We start from the raw sequence: 19,285 nt of genomic DNA, 5'->3' as shown, positions 1-19,285 counted from the left end.
TATACCAAAGGTCGCGTTGTCGAGGGTCTTCAAGGACGCAATGTATTGGTATTAATGGCCTTTATACCCAATGTCGCATTGTCGAGGGTCTTTATGTACGCAATGTATTGGTATCAATGGTCTTTATACCCAATGTCGCATTGTCATGGGTCTTTATATACGCAAATGTATTGGTACCGATGGCCTTTATACCCAATGTCGCATTGTCATGGGTCTTTATATACGCAATGTATCGGTATCAATGGCCTTTATACCCAATGTCGCATTGTCAGGGGTCTTTATATACGCAATGTATCGGTATCAATGGCCTTTATACCCAATGTCGCATTGTAATGGGTCTTTATATACGCAATGTATTGGTTCCGATGGCCTTTATACCCAATGTCGCATTGTCGAGGGTCTTTATATACGCAATGTATTAATATCAATGGCCTTTATACCCAATGTCGCGTTGTCGAGAGTCTTTATATACGCAATGTATTGGTATCAATGGTCTTTATACCCAATGTCGCGTTGTCGAGAGTCTTTATATACGCAATGTATTGGTATCAATGGCCTTTATACCCAATGTCGAATTGTCAAGGGTCTTTATATACGCAATTTATTGGTATCAATGGCCTTTATACCCAATGTCGCATTGTCAAGGGTCTTTATATACGCAATTTATTGGTATCCATGGCCTTTATACCCAATGTCGCATTGTCAAGGGTCTTTATATACGCAATGCATTGGTATTAATGGCCTTTATACCCAATGTCGCGTTGTCGAGGGTCTTTATATATGCAATGTATTGGTATCAAAGGCCTTTATATCCAATGTCGCGTTGCCGAGGGTCTTTATATACGCAATGTATTGGTATCAATGGTCTTTATACCCAATGTCGCATTGTCGAGGGTCTTTATATACGCAATGTATTGGTATCAATGGTCTTTATACCCAATGTCGCATTGTCGAAGGTCTTTATATACGCATTGTTTTGGTATCAATGGCCTTTATACCCAATGTCGCATTGTCGAGGGTCTTCATATACGCAATGTATTGGTATCAATGGTCTTAATACCCAGTGTCGCATTGTCAGAGGTCTTTATATACGCAATGTATTGTTATCAATGGTTTTTATACCCAATGTCGCGTTGTAGAGGGTCTCGACAACGCGACATTGGGTATAAAGGCCATGGTATCAATACATTGCGTATATAAAGACCCTCGACAATGCGACATTGGGTATCAAGACCATTAATACCAATAATACTTCATCAGAATACTGGTTCTGTGGATATTCCTCACACGCGCCATTCTTAATATACTGGCCTTTTGAACAAACAGCTGAAAACCGACAAGGAATGAGTAAAATGAAATTAGTAAATCTGGTCATGATTATAAATGCCGTTAAATATAAACCCCGGAAACAATTGATTAAGCAATTTCGATCAATTTTCGATTATGCAATTAAGTTCAAGAGTTGATATAAGTTGATAAAGACGATGAGAATTGCATTTAAACGTAACAAAGTGTACGTAAAAATGAATGAACATTTACTCCAATTCTAATGTTATTTTTCATGGATTCTCATAGGATATTGCAGCAAAATACAATTAATTGATACTGTTGTTCTATCCTATTTTCCTGAAAGAATACAGTCACAAAGCGATGATTTGTTCCAAGTTTAAAGTTTATTATTGTCGTCTTCAATAGTATACGACTGATTTGCGGTAATACTCTATCACATTTGTATCCATTATTATGTATATAAATGTATATATTCATAAAATACGTCTAAGGCATGGAAAGAGAAATGTTTCATGGCTTCATGTAGTTTGCATCAGCACTGGATTCTACCCATAAAACATGTAAGTTTAATAACCTTTCACATTCAACTTAAAATGTGCTGTTGGAACTGTGAAAGAAACTGTGTAATAAACTTAAATATATAAGTACGAACCGTATTATTGTTCATTGAAAAAAAACTACTTACGGATTGAACAGTTAGATTCCGAGGTTGATCCTGTTGTTTCTGTTGTTTTCTCAGTACTGCATTCTTGACACGGATTGAACTTGTTTAGACCAACATTATCCTTGAAGAATCCCCGTTCACAGCTAGCACAATTTGTACCATCCATTAACTCTTCGCCCACAGGGCAGAAAACTAAAGATGAAATCATATATGCAATCAATTACTATGTTTACGTTTTATGTGACGTCATCTGCGAAGATTATCAAATCCAGTAGAGGCATTCACCTTACAGAGAAGAAAATATTGATCTTTAAATTTGTATTTCTAAACTATCCATTACCTCCTAGGATGACACATTTTTAACTTATTTTTTGAGGAAAACAAATCCAACTTACAACCTTTACTTTCCTTGTATTTATATTCGCTGTTGACGTCACATATAACTTTATAAACATTATAATTTATACTTCTTTATTGCGCTGTTTTCACTCATTTTGGACAAGGTTTTAAAGTTGTGTTATCAAAAGGGCTACACAAATTTGCATAAGGTTCATTGGGCACAAGTTTAGAATGTTTGGCCTAGGCCTTATTTTTTGTACGATCACGATACTAAGTCTAAAACAAACCTCATACTAATAAAAATATATAAGTCTTAAACATCTCCAATAAAATAAATCGCCTTAAAACAGATTATTGCCAAAATGTTTCAATAACGCTCTTCATCTCATTTTAGATTTTTTGTATTTCAGAGCATTTAATTAAAACAAGTTTTGTTTTTTCATACTAATTTTAGGGTACATTTCTTGTTAGTATTTAAGCATTTGTATGAAATGAAAAATACTCTTACATTCGCAGAACGAGTCATTCTGCGCGCTCATGTCTCTTGTGGAATAGTCGGAAGCACACATTTTGCATTGTAATTGGTACATTTCATTTTGATAATACCCCAAATCACATTTTTGGCAATTGCTTGCAGAAACATTCCAAAATTCTCCCAAATCGCAAATATCTGTAACAGAAAAGTAAGCGAAGTTAACATAATACAATAATGATAATATAGTGTTATGTAATCTAAAACTAAACTTTTAAAACATTTTCCATTAACCGAGATACCCTACCTTGAACCTTTTTTGTCTATTAAACGTCATATTTTCTGCTTCATGTGTATTCAGCGTTAACTATCAATATTCCTGCTACTGGTAAATATTACATCATATTCGTTAACTTTCAACACCATAATTACAAAATGTATGATGGTGTCGTTGTGTGTATACTAAAGGTAGGGAGTACAATAATCCTTTTTGTGAATAGTTTGATTTTGTCATAATAGTCAGAGGGAAGGCAAACAATTCGGTTAACAAAATCTACCCATGTCACAGTTGCTCGAGTCCATTGCAATAGTATCCTCCAAAGTGTACTTTCCATCTGTACAAGGAACGCAATCGTCTTGGGTACTCCTAAACGTCCCTCTTTTACATCGAACACATTCTGTGAGGTTTTGAGGGTTTCTAACATAACCAGGCAAGCAGTCCTCTACAAGTATATCATTTATGTTATTTAAACCTCACATAAATAAGTAAAAACATTACCTATAATAAACTTGTTTTGGATTAACGAACGTGTGATTCCGATTGTAGAATTGTGTTTCAGATTTCTTTTTATGCGATTCACGAATTATTTACCCTTCAAACATGTGGCAGGTCGTGTTAAATTTTCAAGGGAGTCAAAATAAAACATATCATTTCAACTATCGAAATGCAAAAAGGCCTCATATTACGGATGAAGTTCTAAGGTTGTACTCTACAATTACCGTTTCACCCCGATAGCATACGTTTGTAAAGTTAAATAAGTTGGACTAGCTTTCAACAATGATGTTGAAAAACAGTTCTTGGACTGTGACTTTTATTTGTGGAATTATTTTACAGTGGTACTACATCCAAGTACGTGTTCAATTTAAATGTTTAATTTCGAGGTTTTCCAGTTACAAATATCGAGGGCTTAAAAGAGGCTTTAAAGTGAGTATTTTGTATCATATGTCAAACACCTTAACAAGTATAAGTAATATACTTGATTTTCGCCCTCTGTAATATACCTGTACAAGCGGCAATGCTGGTAGAACGATTTCCGACTGTTTTATATCCCAGAGGACAAGGGAAACAGTAGTCCTGCCCAGTCATGTTCTGAAAGTAATGTCGCTTACAATCCACACATTGTTCTTCGTCAACATCATAGTATGTTCCAGCTTCACACGTTACTGAAATCAATATCTTATTTAACACTGTATTTAAACGTTTAACGCACATGCCCTAATAGACATTCAGGATGTGTACGTATTTTGTCAGATTAAATGTCTTACTTATATGTCTCAAAACGTTTAATTAATACTTTGTAAGATGCTAGTATGTCCATCTTTGAGTTGATGCATAGATCTTTTCGTCCAGAACATCTAGATAAAAGGGATTTATTGACATCATATACCTTTTTTTACAGTTTTGCTTTTTGCTTTTCATATTGGTATATATGTAAATATAAAACAGATTAAACATTTATGTAATGTTTTTGTAAACTTATTAATGAGAATACAAAACATGAGAGAAATAAATGTTTGCTGCTTTTGTAACATTTCGCAAGGCCAATTTAAGGTAAACATACTAAAGAGAAGGTTCCTAGAGAGGAAGCCATGTATCAAAGTAAAAACCTGTTTGCAAATAAACTTTGAGAAACGAGCTTATTTGTTCGATCAGGCAGGGTCTTAAATCATTGTGTATTTATACTGATGACGAAGCAATGTCATTCAGTCCAAACCAGGAAAGAAACACTCAACATTTTCAACAGGTTTGAAGTTGGTTTGAAGTCACCGCTACCGCATTCGCAGTCTTATTGAAATACAAACTTAAGCTGTTTCTATGTGACACGTGTACAGTATCCATACATGGCGGTCTCAAATTATTGTAGATTTGGACAGATTAAAGATCGCGGTTATCCAGTTAGCGCAGTGGTTAGCGCACTCGCTTCTCACCAAGGCGACCCTGGTTCGATTCCCGGCCTTGGCGCATGTGAGTTTGGTTAGTGGTCACCAAGCCGGACAAGTTGGTTTTCTCCGGGTACTCCGGTTTCCCGCACAACTCAAGACCACGCTCTCGCGAAACATCGTGCCAACGAGAGTGACTTAGTATAAGCTATCAGAGATTCCTTCACAATCGTTGCAAAATATATAATGGTTAAAGTTAAAGATCGCCTCGATTTAATGCTATAACACATCGAATTAATCCATCGAATTGTAAACAGTAATAGACGACTATATTTTGTCTAAATTAAGTGCACCTGAATTTTAATATGGTCTTACCTATACAGTCATTCTCTTCTCTAGCTCCGCGGAAATTCGTCGATTTGCCATTCCCACAAGGTATGCACTCTGTTTGCACAAAGCCGTTCTGGTAATGCCCATAATCACAGAGAACACACTCTTTTGCCTCTAAGTCGTACCTCCAACCAGGGCCGCAGGGCACTGTTATAAGTATAGATTTATAGGCATTCATTTGCTGCAGAATCTTTAAATTAGTATGGTAAATTTCGGGGAGGTGGGCTCTCTTAATAAATAATCAAGGTCGTGTTGGCCCATACAAATTTCGTTGTGGGCGGGTATTTAATATTAGTCGTAAATTAATCTTAGAACGATTGAGCTAATCTGATTACATGTACTTGTTATTATTAACTGACTAATAGTGTGAATGAAGTCAATGGTGTATGACCATAAGATTAACTTAAGTTGAATATTGTATACCACGCAGGTCCTTTTCAGCCGAGCGGCAATCTAGGTTAAACAATAAGTGAAATATTACCTAAAAAGTAGTTTGCAAAAGACAATACGAAATCAATGCCACGTTTACCCTATACAATAGAATAGCAAAACTGAAATAAAGGACATTAAAATTACCACAAGCTCTGGATTTATCGCTCATCACGAGAGCGTAACCAACCCCACAGACTTCTTCCATGCTAATTTCAACAGTGTCTTCGAGTAAGGATGCTTCAGCTATTTCCTTCAAAAAGTAGATTTGTTTTCTGTTAGGTAAGAAGCATTAACTCAACAATAAAAAGTCAAATTATTATGCCTTGTATCTTGGATCTGGCAATTTAAATAAGTCCAATGAAATTGATTTATAATCATGGTCATCAGTCTATCCACAATGACGTAACCGACGACATCGACACCTAGAATATGACATACCTTGTCTTGTTTTCTCAGATACCATACAACCTGATAATAACTTATGTTTTGTAAAATAGTGATTATTTAACGTACATTTTTATATATTCTATGATTCATATTGCGATAATGAAGTTTGACAAATAATATAAAATATCACGTATCTTGTTTAACCCCGATATATAATAACTGCAGAGAACTTTTTCGACCCTGTTATACGAATTGCATTGCTAGTTCAACGATACAGTAGTTTTATACACTCAATTCCATACCTTCAAGCTCAAATCCTTTTCTAACAGAATGATAATTCTGAGCGCATCTAACACCGACGTTTCTCCACCACCAACGGCAGTAATCGTATTGCTAAAGAAGTAAATCAAAACAAGAGCACTGCTTAAAACAAAAATAGCGTGTTTTTTCATCTTTGCATACGAAATTGTTTTATTAGTTGTGACAACAAAGCTACTAAATCCCGAGCGTTCAAACTGCGCCTCGGCCCAGCCGTCCAATTTCAAGAACTTTACAAAAATATTGATAATGTCAAATACAATAATAAGATGATCGCTATAGATGACAGGGATTAATGTGTAGCCTATTATTTTTTTAAATGCTTGAGCACCAGACAAGGCAATAGTATTTATCCCTAAATTTAACGACAATGACCCTCAACGGCTAAGAGATAATGTAACGATGATGAAACGTTGCCCTATTTATTTTTATTTTTTTTTTGGCCTGCCTGCAAAGAAAATACAAAATTGAGCGTGATATCTTGACGAAAGCAGGAGTATCAGACGGGCCATGTACGTTCTATCTTTTTAAAATCAACGGTGAGGAAACCCGAGTCCCAAAAACTGAGCACAGTAGTGTCAACGGCATATTCTAATATCCTGTTCACTCTGCTGTTATTGACAACCATGATAAACAAAGCGCCCCACCCACCACACTGCCAAGACATCACACTCTGTGATTTGTGTTTGAACATCCATCAAGTCGTCTCTAGACAGACTTTGTTTTGACACTCTCAGTACTTATTGAAGAGACTCATATCAGTGTATCAAACGTATTTAAAAACATTATAAGTTCTTTCAGACAAACTGTGTGGAAAAATAGTGGGGTTTTTAAATGCATAGACACAAGCTATAACTATAACGCGCCGATGGTGTCATTACTTATCTAACGCTTCTTGTAAAAACTTCAGTGTATGTTTGTATGTCTTTATCAATAAGCATTGCTTATATTTCACAAATTATTACCGTACGATGAATGTGCGTTTTTTTTGCAAAATGTCGTGTATTTCACTTCTTCTACTTTATTTTATTTCAATTGTGAATATTCTCGAGTCCGTTCCCTGGACAAAAATTAAGTCTGTGTCTTCCTTTTAATCCAAGAGGACATCCCCTAGTGGGGATTAAAGCCATGTCCTCTGGGTTAATAGGCGGACACCTATACCATTATACCACTAGACCGATCTCATCCTTAAAAATATAAGTGAACAAAGTAATGCGATGAGGGCAATCTAGACAGGAATACCTGATGATGATGCATAGACAAAAGTTATTTAACACTTCACTCACCTTGCAAATGTAAGAGTGAATTCAACTTCAAACATTTTTGTATTGTCGATACAGGCTGCTTTTGTGATTTCAAGGTTATCACAATTGGCTCCGGTGCAAAGTCCCGTCCATTTTTCACCATTTATATCGTTCATTAACATATCGTTCAATCTATCAGTAACAGCAGTGTTTATGTTCAAATTTCTACAATGTATCACTGCTTCAAATTTCATCATGATTGTGACTGCATACCTTGGGTCTCTGCTGACTGAAATCAATCAACAATAATCATCAAACACCTTGTTAAATTTACATACATTTTTTGTATTGTGAAAGTTGGATAGTTTCATTATCTTATAAAATTGCTAAATATTTACCTTTCACTAATTTTAGATTTTTTTTCAAAAGGAACTATACTGATGTCGATTGGGTCTTTTAAAATCCATTCTCAAGATGTAAGTGAATACGGGCCAAAATACTCAAAAATCAATTTTACAAAAATTGTTTTATTGTCAAAAAACTAAAACGAGAGTATTTATCTCATTTATGTATCTACACGAAATATCTTATTCTACAATTGTGTACACATGTAAACATCTGACTCAGAAAAAAACTTTTATTATATAACAAAATCATCTTAATTATATTCGGGTGTTTTAAAAAAAAAAGGGATTATTAGTTTCACCAAGCAATAGAATACAGCAAAGTTCATCACTACAGTCAACTAGAAAGTTTTAATGAAATGAATATATAGAGTTTTGCCACTTCAGTCTAAACTTGGACTTGAGACTGTTGGTAATTACGGCCCCAAGACTCAAAATATGCGCATATTTTAGTTTTGTTTTAAGACGTTGTTAAACGAACAATTATGCTAACAAATTAATGCAACTGCTACAAAGAAACTTTTCCTACAATTCGTCAAACATCAATGATCATCATCATCTAAAACGATATTTTGCAACATTAAATGTCCACTATTCTGAGCATGAATCTAAAAAACATTCTCCGGTGGCCATCATTATAAAAAGTGCCAAGTTCAGACTGAAGGGGAAATACTGCAAATAAATATTTTATTGTAAGCTTCTTTCTAGTTGAGTTTTGACGATGGAAGTTGCTGAATTGTGTTACTATTCAAAATTGTACAATTATTCATATTTATGTACAACGAATGGAATAAAGATGATTCTTGGGGCTCATGATTACTAAATTACCGAAGTCAGAAATCGCTATATTTAATTACAAAATTATCTTTGTTCCATTCAGTTTACAAACATAAATCTGAGTTTCAATTGTTTTAAGATTCAGTAAATGGCATCAAAAAATCTTCAACTAGAAAAACCTTGACAGTGGAATGAAGATTTGAAGTATTTAGAAGTCTGTACTCAGACTTGAGATTGATCGTTTTCATTTTGACTTTGTTGACAGTTTTGCAACTTGAGTCCAAGCTCAAACTTAATTAAATTTGTAATCATGGCAGATGTAAGTGATGTAAGACAAAGTCCACAAATTTAAATTCATTTCGAAAGCATGGTTCATGTAAGAAAGATGTTCAATTAAAATGTTAAAATAATAGTAATTTCATTTTCTGGTAAAAAATATATGCTTTTAAATAGCAACAATCACCGCAAAGCCAATCTGCATTTTGAATATTTTCACCCCAAACATATTCATTTTGTTGAATGGCTTTTCCTCAAATGGAAATGCTTTTTGCACCAAAACCTGATACAATTTTCTTTCGTAAAGTCTGCTTAAATCCTTTTTTACACCTACACACATTAAAACCAGCTTTTGTGTTGTCGAATGCCCTAAGAACACTTGCAAAAAAGGGAATTGTTAAACTAATATTGTTCAAATTATACAATAAAAAAATAAGTAATTAAACTTTGACAAAAAGTTTTTTATAAAAAAGTTAAATCATATGTCTTACTTGTACATCCCGGAAGAACGAGATCTTCATACGGTTCTCTTGTATCCCAAACGCCAAGCGTACCACAAGATATATATTTAGGAACAGGTGCAAAAAGTGCTTCATTTGTATCTAAACACGCGAGATCACACACGGCGTCTGCACCTGAAGGACATACTTTTCTCTGGGTGTCGTCTGATCGAGCTGCTGGACATTCGTCGTTGTCTTTGAAAAACAATTTTATTACAAAATTATGAGCTCGTCAAGCTTTTCATTATATCTTACTGCCTAAAAATCCCTAAAGGACAGACTTCTTAAAATTATATAGTTTCAAACAGAATGATTAGTAAAATTAGCTGGTTAAGCAAGAAATAATAATGCAATAGTACACATTATAAGAAACACTTCATAAGCGTTATCAATTTCATCTAGTAGATCTGTATTTGTATCATAACGGGTACTGATGTAAAAATACATTAAACCCAACGATAAATGGTTTAGCTTACATTTTACCACAAGCTGCACTCTGCATTCTCCGTAGTTGAGGGTGTTACTATTCATACCGACAATAACTGTTTCATAGAACCCCCATGTCAGACCTTTAAAAATAGTATTTCAGTTTAGTATCAAGTAAATGGAATACAACAATACAATATATTTCACATGTCACAGAAATAATTGCCCAAAGGTTTTGTAAAGAAAGCACATTATTTCGATCAATATTGCAATAAAATTTTAGCTTGACTATTCGATGAAAAAAAGAATAAGGCATTACTACACACTCAGGCTCTGGAGGACGACTTACTTGGTGGAAGGGAGTGTTTGAAAGTAAGAGTTCCATTGGTATTTTCTTTGACCTCCTCAATCTTGCCGACAAATGTATCCCTGTCTACAACTCCTTCAGCAGACACATGCATTATGTTTTCAAAACCATCACAGTTCATCTGCGGGAAGTTTATATTCGGATCGTCTAAAACAATTAAACCAGATTTTGTTAACGAGTTTTGATCAGTACCAACCCACGGGAGTATATTAAAATGATTGGGAAATTGGTCATTTTAACTTTAAAGGAATGTACCTTTTAAAACTTAATTGGAGATGATTGTCAAAAGTCAAACATACAACAATTACATTGCAATTTAAAGAATCAATGACAAGTTCGAGAGCAGTCAGACGTAACATTTAAAAACAACTATGATATCAAGTTTGAAATGATAGTTAATCAGTGGCTGCTTTTGATTGTGAGTCATGTACTGTTCCACACACCAAATGTATAATTTAAATTTCACCGTAGTCTTACAGTTCATAACCACTCTTGTTTTATGTGACATCTACTTATAATCCAATAACAAGTAGTCTTTAAATGTTCCATAAACATAAATCAATCATGAAGGGAGTTTACACAGCCACTATTGAATGTTTAACACTCTCAAAATGCAAAATCCTTTTGCAAACAGTAAGTAATGATGCCCATCGTATTATCCGGTTTGGAGTACTTACATGACAACACTCATAGTAATGCCATAATGATGAACATTAGAGATTGAAATAGTCACAAGTACGCACGAATATCTCAAACATCTCTCTCTTATTACTGAATCAAGCAGTGTCATTGTTTTGGAAACCTTTGTGTTATATTCTTATTTTGATAACCTAGACTTTTAAAGTCATTCATCTAATTGTTTGCTAAAACGTTTCATACGTTCAAGGGAGTAATTTGGCATTATCAAATAAAACAAACCTCTTACGATATTTCTTTTTTTTTGCCAAGGAGAATAAAAAAAATATATTAATGAAGATATTACTATTATTGCTTTTGTTGTTTGATGCACGCGTTTCATAATTATAATCACACTAGACTTAATGAAATGACTAGTCATTATTTAAAAATCAAACAATCGATTGCATTTGCTCTCTTGATTAAATTCCTGAAAAGAAAATATTACCAGGCCTTAAATGTAAAACAGTGAATGGAATTAATGATGCATCTTTTCCATTTTTAACAACATACTAATTGCCTTTAAGGCAAGAACGCTTACAAATGTCTAAACATTTCATTTGTTTGCATTGTCTTTTTTTACCTAGAAGATTATGCAGCAACCGTTCTGTCAGACGCATCCCTGAGGTCTTAGGGTCATAGTTCCACCATCCTTGTATAGGATTAACAGATGGTTGAGTGCCAACAGACGCTAGTGCGAAATCGCGGCTCGTTAAAGTTACGTCCCATATTGATACATCCTGATATTCGGCTAGATTCAAATAGCCAAGAGATATCTGCACGCTTAAAGTAACAAGTAGAAAACATTGTATTACGACTTGATATTCAGATACGAATGAACTAGCTTTTATTACAATAATATATCAACATTCCTTTAAAGTAGTCATTAAAACTACCCTATTTAATATCTTTAAAATCTACAAATGGAGGCAAAATATCAAAAAGATTGGGTCTTCCTAAAAATATAGAACATTACTTACTTTATATACTGTTCATAATCTGAAATAAAGTATACTATAAAACATACTTCTTTTCCCCCGCCGGAGGGGATACAACTTCAACAGCATCGTCTATCGTGATAGCATCTAAAGTGGCCGACAGCATACCATTCTCATTTATTGCAATACCCAAATGATGCCAGCTCCCATCCCCGAGTTCACTTCCAAAATCTTCGTTAAACGTGACACCCAACCAAGGAGACATGTTCGTTTTAATCCCAATTCCTCTGCGACTAACGGATATCCAGTACATATAATCCTGGTAGTTTGGATTTAATGAATTTTGCCTGAAAATATTAACAGAAAAGCATTAAATAACATTCTTGAAATAATGCATTTCTATTTATAGTCGAAAAGGCATGACTTAATTATCAAAGGCAAAGTTCAAGTACTTAATACATGTGCATTTGGTTTCATCACTAATATTTGAAATATTTCATGTTATGGCCAAGGTTAATCTATTAGCGCCTATGATGATGCTGAGGCGAAGGCTATCACAGAGCTTCGATTGATTCTTTAAAAACCAGTCCTCTTAGAATATAATACTCTTTTCAAAGTTGTCCCTATTTAGGTCTATAGGAAACTTGTGACTCCCAGTGCGAGGCCAGATTTGTCCCTATGTGAAAAGTATTAATGAATGTGGTGAGAACAACGATGCGAGGTTACATACAAAATATCAATGGTTGTGCCCTAACGGTTTCAGACAAGAAGACGAAGAAAAATAATTTCTTATATCAGCATGTAAAAATACGTGACCCCTGGATGGGGCCGGTGTTGAACCCAGTGGCATAACTAGAACTAAGGTATATACCAGTTGTTCCTTTCGGTTGATATTGTAACCAGAAATCCGCATGGAGTTCATGTCTTTGAACAATTTTGAAAGAGCACCAGGATTGGCAGAAGCACAATTATCGACGCTTTAGTTCAATGTCACGAGGATTTGTGTGAATTCTTTTTTGAAATCGTCCATATGTGGAACAACTGCACGCACACAAGATTTTGAAGAGAAGTGAAAATTGGAAAAATAATTTTGGTAACACACGTGGAAAACAACTGATAGTGGAAATAGAACAATGAATCGTTTTGATATAATGAGCGTACGTGCCAACATATTTGAATTTTATTTTATAAATGAGCTGATGGTTACTAATTCAGCGTGGATCCCTAAGTTTGACCTTTATCTCGAAGTGAAGTAAGTGGAACATGTACTCTGCCCGTAAGCCTTATATGTAAAACATTTTGAATCTATTCGAAATCCTTCTTCCGGTACAAAAGAGTAAGAGCAGACATAAATTTCGACCTTTGACACTAAAGGTGACGTTGCTCTTAAATTGGTGGAATTTTCGATCTGCGCGTTTGCTTTATGTTATATAGATTTGTGATCCTTTAATATGTTAATGAGGTCAGGGCATCAGATAAACTGCATACGATCAACCATTTGAAACATAATGAAAACAGTGTGCCAAATCTTCACCAAAACAATAACAGAAGCCTTACACAAACGCAGGGGGAAACCCAAGTATAAGCTCTAGGCAAAAACAGGAAATAAAAATGAGCAACGGGTTATAATGAATAACATACCAAAAAACTCCCCCCCCCATACCCGGAACTTCTCATCAAAAATGAAAATGAAGTTTTAAAACAAAAACTCTAAATAAACTGACGTTGTTATTGACCTTATGACCAGTGTTCTTCTACAATAATACATATCCATGTACTAGTAAGTCATATCAGTAATCGGTTAATAATAATAAATAATAAAACTATAAACGGTAGCATTAACGCTCTTTCAATATACATTTTCCCTTATTGCTATGAATTCATAAACAAGTTTCAATCAAATAACTTCAGTACTTTTTAAGTTAGTCTCGGAAAAACATATTTCTTCTTAATGCATACTGTGAACATGAACACGGAGGTTATCACCAAGTATGATTATGAATCGTATGCACTGCATCTGTGCATATTTATTGCCCTGTATCTATGCTTCATGTTTCACTGACAACCCAGAAGGAGATAATTCAGCAATAGAGTAGTATTAAAGTTATTGCGCTCTGCATTTTTGCTAATTTTCATCTGTCTATGTTTCAAATTTCATTCAAATCCAATCAATAGTTTTTAAGGTTTTCTCCAGACAATGGTGCGACGGACGGACGGAATGAAGGACTTACAGACGGACGCACTATATTCTTCATACGGATAGCATAATGATACTTTCTTTGTTTTAAATATTTTACTTACACGTAAATATTCAACAAACTCGCCAATTCATGGTCAGAACTAGCATGCACTCTGATCATAAACATTATAGAAATCGTTTTGTTGATCCAACGGAATGGTGTTTGTAGGGTTGGCGCGTCAAGTACACCATATAAATTGTTAACTAAAATGACCGGTCTTGTGGGATCATCTGCAATAATCAGGAAAGTATTATAATATTTATCAAAATATAGAATGGATTACAACACCTTAAATGTTAAAACGTGTCTTAAATCGTTCACATATAAGGTACTTAGTAAAACAAATCATAATAACCCAAGCTTTGGCCAGACATTCATGGCAATTATGGTAAACACATTCGATTTTCACCCCGAGTCGTCTTTAGTTCGATTTCGAATTTGGCGCATGTAAGATTTGCTTGTAGTCATAAGGCAGGACATGTGTCTTGCGATTAATCTAGTTTTCCCCTCAGCACAATGTTACACTCTCGCGTAACATCATGCATGCAAAATTGACATATATTACGTTTATATAAGTTGAATAGTTATAAGATATCTAAATACATGTAATGCATACCTCTGCACTGACTTCCGGTGAATATTTTACCCTGTTCACACTGACAGATATACTCTGTTACCGTAGACTGGCATCTTGCTACGCCCGCACATGGGTTTGTACCACAAGGATCAGCGTCAATGTTGCACGTAACACCGCTGAACCCTGGGATTAAAATACAGTATACGTATACAATACAAAACGGAACACTTACTTTTTTTATTCCACTACATTGTAACATTGCTACACCGAAGTATTATTTTCTTTTCACTTATCTTCATGTCACAACCAAATAAAACAATGTATTGGTTGATAATTCATTACTTAAAACCAATACGCATTAAGCTTTGGGATAAGGTTGTCATGCAGACATTATATTATCCTAGTATTTAGCTTAGCTTATGGGCTTCTTAGCTAGACCTTTCTTTGCTCTTGCGCATCGATGGATACTCAAACACATGCCAGCGCAATTGTAGAGCACGCAGTAATTTCTCATTCATAAATACTCAATCAGTATATTTTTTACTGAAAAACAGTGCTCAAAGCTTATCATAAATGCAGATTAAACACCGGTTTTAGCAGTCTCACCACACTAGAACCAATTCTGGCAGTTATTTAACTGTCTTGTGTGTAAGACTATGAGATATTACGTCATGACTATGAATAGCTACCAATCCGGAAATACACCGCTGGTACCATCCTGATCATCAGGACTATACCTTCTTGTATGTTTCTTGGTTGTGTTATACCATACACTCGTCTTTGACTACCTACCTGGCTTACACATGCACATATATCCAACAGGTCCTTTTGGCGTACATTCTCCTCCGTTCTCACATGGGTTATTTCCTTCGGAGCACCAATCCTTAACTTGTTCGCACGAGTCTCCTGTATAATCTGTAGAAAGAAATATTTATTATATATATTTTTTATTATCAACATATAGTAGCTATCACAGCTGTCCTAATAGAAGTCTTCTGCCCCTGATATTAGACTCTCTAGCACTTAAAATCTAAGTCATATAAATCGGTAGCATGTAGCCAAAGAGAAGTACACACTAGTAAAGGTGTGTAGTATCGATCGATAAATAACTTATATCAGGGTAAGCACAATTTATATCATTGAATCAGTAAAATGACAATGAAAATACCTTGGTGCGTCTATCAGGGCAAAATCGTAATAGTTGACGTTTCCTTTTCAACGATGTTTATTCAACTATCTGATTTGCTATATTTTCATTTAAGTTTTTAATCATATTTGTTAAATCTCTAGAATATGTGCGGATAGAAACATATTACGCTAATTAAACAACATTTATTATTATCAAATTTTCTCTTTCACCATAGAAACATGTTTCATACCTGTGGGACAAATTCTTCGATAATGCACTCTCGTAGATTCATCTGATGTAGACACAAACTTTTCCCGCTCATACAAAAAACAATGAAATTGTCCAGATGAAGTCACAAACACCATATCGCCGCAGTTTGGATTATTTAAGCATCTGCTTTTACATTCATCAAGGCTCTGTACTTGAATAAAGTCTAACGTTTCTGTACCTCCAGCAATTCCGACACGTCCTTCATCAAAATAACACCGCCGCACATCATAATCTATAAAGTGAAGAAAAAATCAATTTGTATTTAGACTGGAGTTAAAAGAGACTTGAATGTGTGTGTAGGGGGGGGGGGGGTAATTGTTTATATACGTATATATTTATATTCAATTAATAGGTTAATTGCAACATGTTCGAGGTATAATTTTGTAGCATTCTATTTTTTCTCGGATACTGTTTTGAGCCAACTAGTGCTACTAAATCGCTATTTTTTTGTCAATTTATTAAAACAGTTGGTATCCGCGAAAAAGACTTGAACAATTTAGACACAGTGGGTTGATCTGATTTCTTTATGATTGGCGCAGTCATATTGACATTATACACGCAATTGAAAACAAAAATGCATTGTTGGTTTTGTTAGATTGAACGGATATATTTTTGTGGTTTGATGTTTAATTCTGTTAGCCGATGCAGCAAGAGTTGTGTTTAACTATCCGTAAATAGTTCAGTCTTTGCAAAAGGTTTGGTTAAAATGCAGTTAAAAACGATATCCCTGACACGGCTCTTTTCATGCATTTACCTGATTTACATTCGCACGAGGCAGTTTCCAGTCCATTCGTGCACAGTCCCCCATTTTGACAGACGCCAGTTCCAGTCATAACATCGCATACCAATATTGCGGTGTCGCAGTTTTCTAATGTCGAGCAATTTGATCCTGAAAGTGTAAAAATCAAACGATAGATAACCGTCCATGCTTTACATTTTATCTAATAAAATTCTCCTTTTTAATGCCTCATTATACTATGAAATCAAAGAAAGGGTTGCGTTTAACTATTTTCATTTCAACGTACCATGTTCAAATTCCATATATACACAGCTAGAGCTCAATCATTGGATCAAATGAGGTAATAAAATATGAACAGTTGACATGTCATTTATGTGCAAAACAAAACTTGTAATGCTTCTGTCACTCTGTCAAGCTGCTTATACTGGTTTTAAAGGCTGTTTTAGTGGTTGAATATTTACTGGTTGTAATATGATTGTGATGATAATATTATATACGTTGAAAGGTGCAAGGCACGTGTATGTAGGTGGTAATATGCGTTGGTGATAGATTAAATAGGGAACAGGATTGGGCTATGAAAGTCGTTTGGAATTTCAATGTCATTTCTTTGCCAATAAATTTCCAACCTGACTTGGTACAATCTTTGACTGTGTGTAAATAAATCATCGTGAACATTCTTTAAACATACCCATTGCAACACAGACTGGAAGGTGAATCCAAACGCCGATATTACTGCATAAACCAGTGGTTCCTTCAACTATCTTGAAGCCGGGATCACAAGCGTATGTAGCTTCTGACAAATACTTTGCTCCAGTGGCGCTTACAAGATGGCCATTATTCACTTTTGGCGGTATACCACAAAAGACATCTGATATTTTTGAATATACAAACGTTATTAAAAATATCACCTCTACTATAGAAACAACTTATTCATTTTAGTCAACTTCCTTTGTACACAAACAAAGGCTGAGTATACACGAGGTGCTGGAGCAACAAGATTGGAAGTGGATCACCCAAAACATAATTCTGTTCAGATATTCAGATAAGATATTTCAAACAAAGACTGTTTCAATTTTGCAACACTTTTTTATAAAATAAAATACAGAACATGTTTTATTACGAGTAAAGTAAATAGTGTCTTTGCGTAACATATATATTATTTACAAATATATTAGCAGTACAATTACAAAATGTAATGAGCGACATAACATAATTATCATTATTAACATTAAAAGGATGAACTGCAATAGTACCATTGCAAATAATCAATTACAGAACAATATACTAGTGTGAGAAATATTACGTTTGAGTGCTATGAAATCATAAATATTAATAGACATTAATTTTCATGGATTTCGTGGGTTGGCTTATCCACGACTTTAAGATCCCAATGAAAGTTGACCTTTAATTGTGAAAGCATACGGTCTATGTATAAAGTAATCCTAAATTTCCTTGCGGCAAATGTTAAACGTGCTGAATATTATCTTCGTGTGTTTGAGTGTCGTCACTTGACTTTGAGTCTACGTCTATTTCTGAGCTGCATTTATATTAAATGCACATACAACGAGTGAGCGTGAAATCATTATTTATTGACCAAAATAAACATTAAATAACTAATGATATGAGCTAAACATTAACATGACTAACTTTCACCAAGAAATACAATACTTGTAGCCGGCTACTGGTGCCTCTATGATTGTTTATGAAAATGCAAACACCCTTACGATGTTTTCAAAGACACCTAATTAACATGTACATGTAAGTTTATTCGGCGAATGATCCGATAAGATTGTTAGCCATATTCGGTTTTAGGAGCATAGTGCACAGACAAAATGTAATCCTGGTTGGAGCTACCGTGGTAATTTAACGTAAACCAGTGTATTGGACTGTCACACGGGATCTCCATTTAACGTCATTTTAAACGGCAAATCATTAAATTTTGAGATTTTTTATCGTTATTTCGCTAGACCAATTCTAAGATTTCTTGACACAGTATTATCGTAATACGAATCAAAGTTAATTGCAGTTTTAAGTATACTTTACACAGTTAAAATACAATATGCATTCACTTTTCATTGCAATTGTTGTAAATATTTGTCTATGATACCTTGTTTAAAATTATAAATAAGTGACTTTCGTTCATATGGGAATCATTCCATAATAAAAAACCTTAAATCAATAAATCTGAAAGAAATATTATCTTGTGAGAAAGAAACTTCGCTGAACAAATTGTACCTTTACATTGTCAATGTCTAACAGAGCATATTCTAC

General features: G+C 34.5%; 1 protein-coding gene across 4 annotated transcripts in view; it reads right to left on the bottom strand.

Moving 5' to 3' along the window:
- Positions 1 to 19,285, bottom strand: part of LOC128225235 (uncharacterized) — a 48,226-nt gene that overhangs the window by 10,664 nt on the left and 18,277 nt on the right. For all 4 annotated transcript variants that reach the window (XR_008259624.1, XR_008259625.1, XM_052935329.1 and 1 more), the window contains 19 exons: positions 17,703 to 17,882; positions 17,030 to 17,164; positions 16,256 to 16,507; positions 15,669 to 15,791; positions 14,916 to 15,059; positions 14,361 to 14,529; positions 12,149 to 12,406; positions 11,705 to 11,904; positions 10,429 to 10,593; positions 10,130 to 10,222; positions 9,645 to 9,848; positions 7,739 to 7,985; positions 6,437 to 6,527; positions 5,892 to 5,997; positions 5,301 to 5,462; positions 4,047 to 4,208; positions 3,323 to 3,487; positions 2,802 to 2,963; positions 1,976 to 2,146 (listed from right to left, as the gene is read on the bottom strand). Coding sequence is in view for 2 of the 4 variants with exons in the window: in XM_052935329.1 (XP_052791289.1) it covers positions 1,976 to 2,146; positions 2,802 to 2,963; positions 3,323 to 3,487; positions 4,047 to 4,208; positions 5,301 to 5,462; positions 5,892 to 5,997; positions 6,437 to 6,527; positions 7,739 to 7,985; positions 9,645 to 9,848; positions 10,130 to 10,222; positions 10,429 to 10,593; positions 11,705 to 11,904; positions 12,149 to 12,406; positions 14,361 to 14,529; positions 14,916 to 15,059; positions 15,669 to 15,791; positions 16,256 to 16,507; positions 17,030 to 17,164; positions 17,703 to 17,882 (3,189 nt within the window). In the remaining 2 variants the exon portion in view is untranslated. The remainder of the gene's footprint in view (positions 1 to 1,975; positions 2,147 to 2,801; positions 2,964 to 3,322; positions 3,488 to 4,046; positions 4,209 to 5,300; positions 5,463 to 5,891; positions 5,998 to 6,436; positions 6,528 to 7,738; positions 7,986 to 9,644; positions 9,849 to 10,129; positions 10,223 to 10,428; positions 10,594 to 11,704; positions 11,905 to 12,148; positions 12,407 to 14,360; positions 14,530 to 14,915; positions 15,060 to 15,668; positions 15,792 to 16,255; positions 16,508 to 17,029; positions 17,165 to 17,702; positions 17,883 to 19,285) is intronic.

The sequence above is a fragment of the Mya arenaria genome, chromosome 2 (genome assembly GCF_026914265.1).
Source record: "Mya arenaria isolate MELC-2E11 chromosome 2, ASM2691426v1".
NCBI classification, from domain to species: domain Eukaryota; kingdom Metazoa; phylum Mollusca; class Bivalvia; order Myida; family Myidae; genus Mya; species Mya arenaria.
The sequence above is the reverse complement of the archived record's forward strand: the minus strand, read 5'-3'. Positions and strand labels throughout refer to the sequence as shown.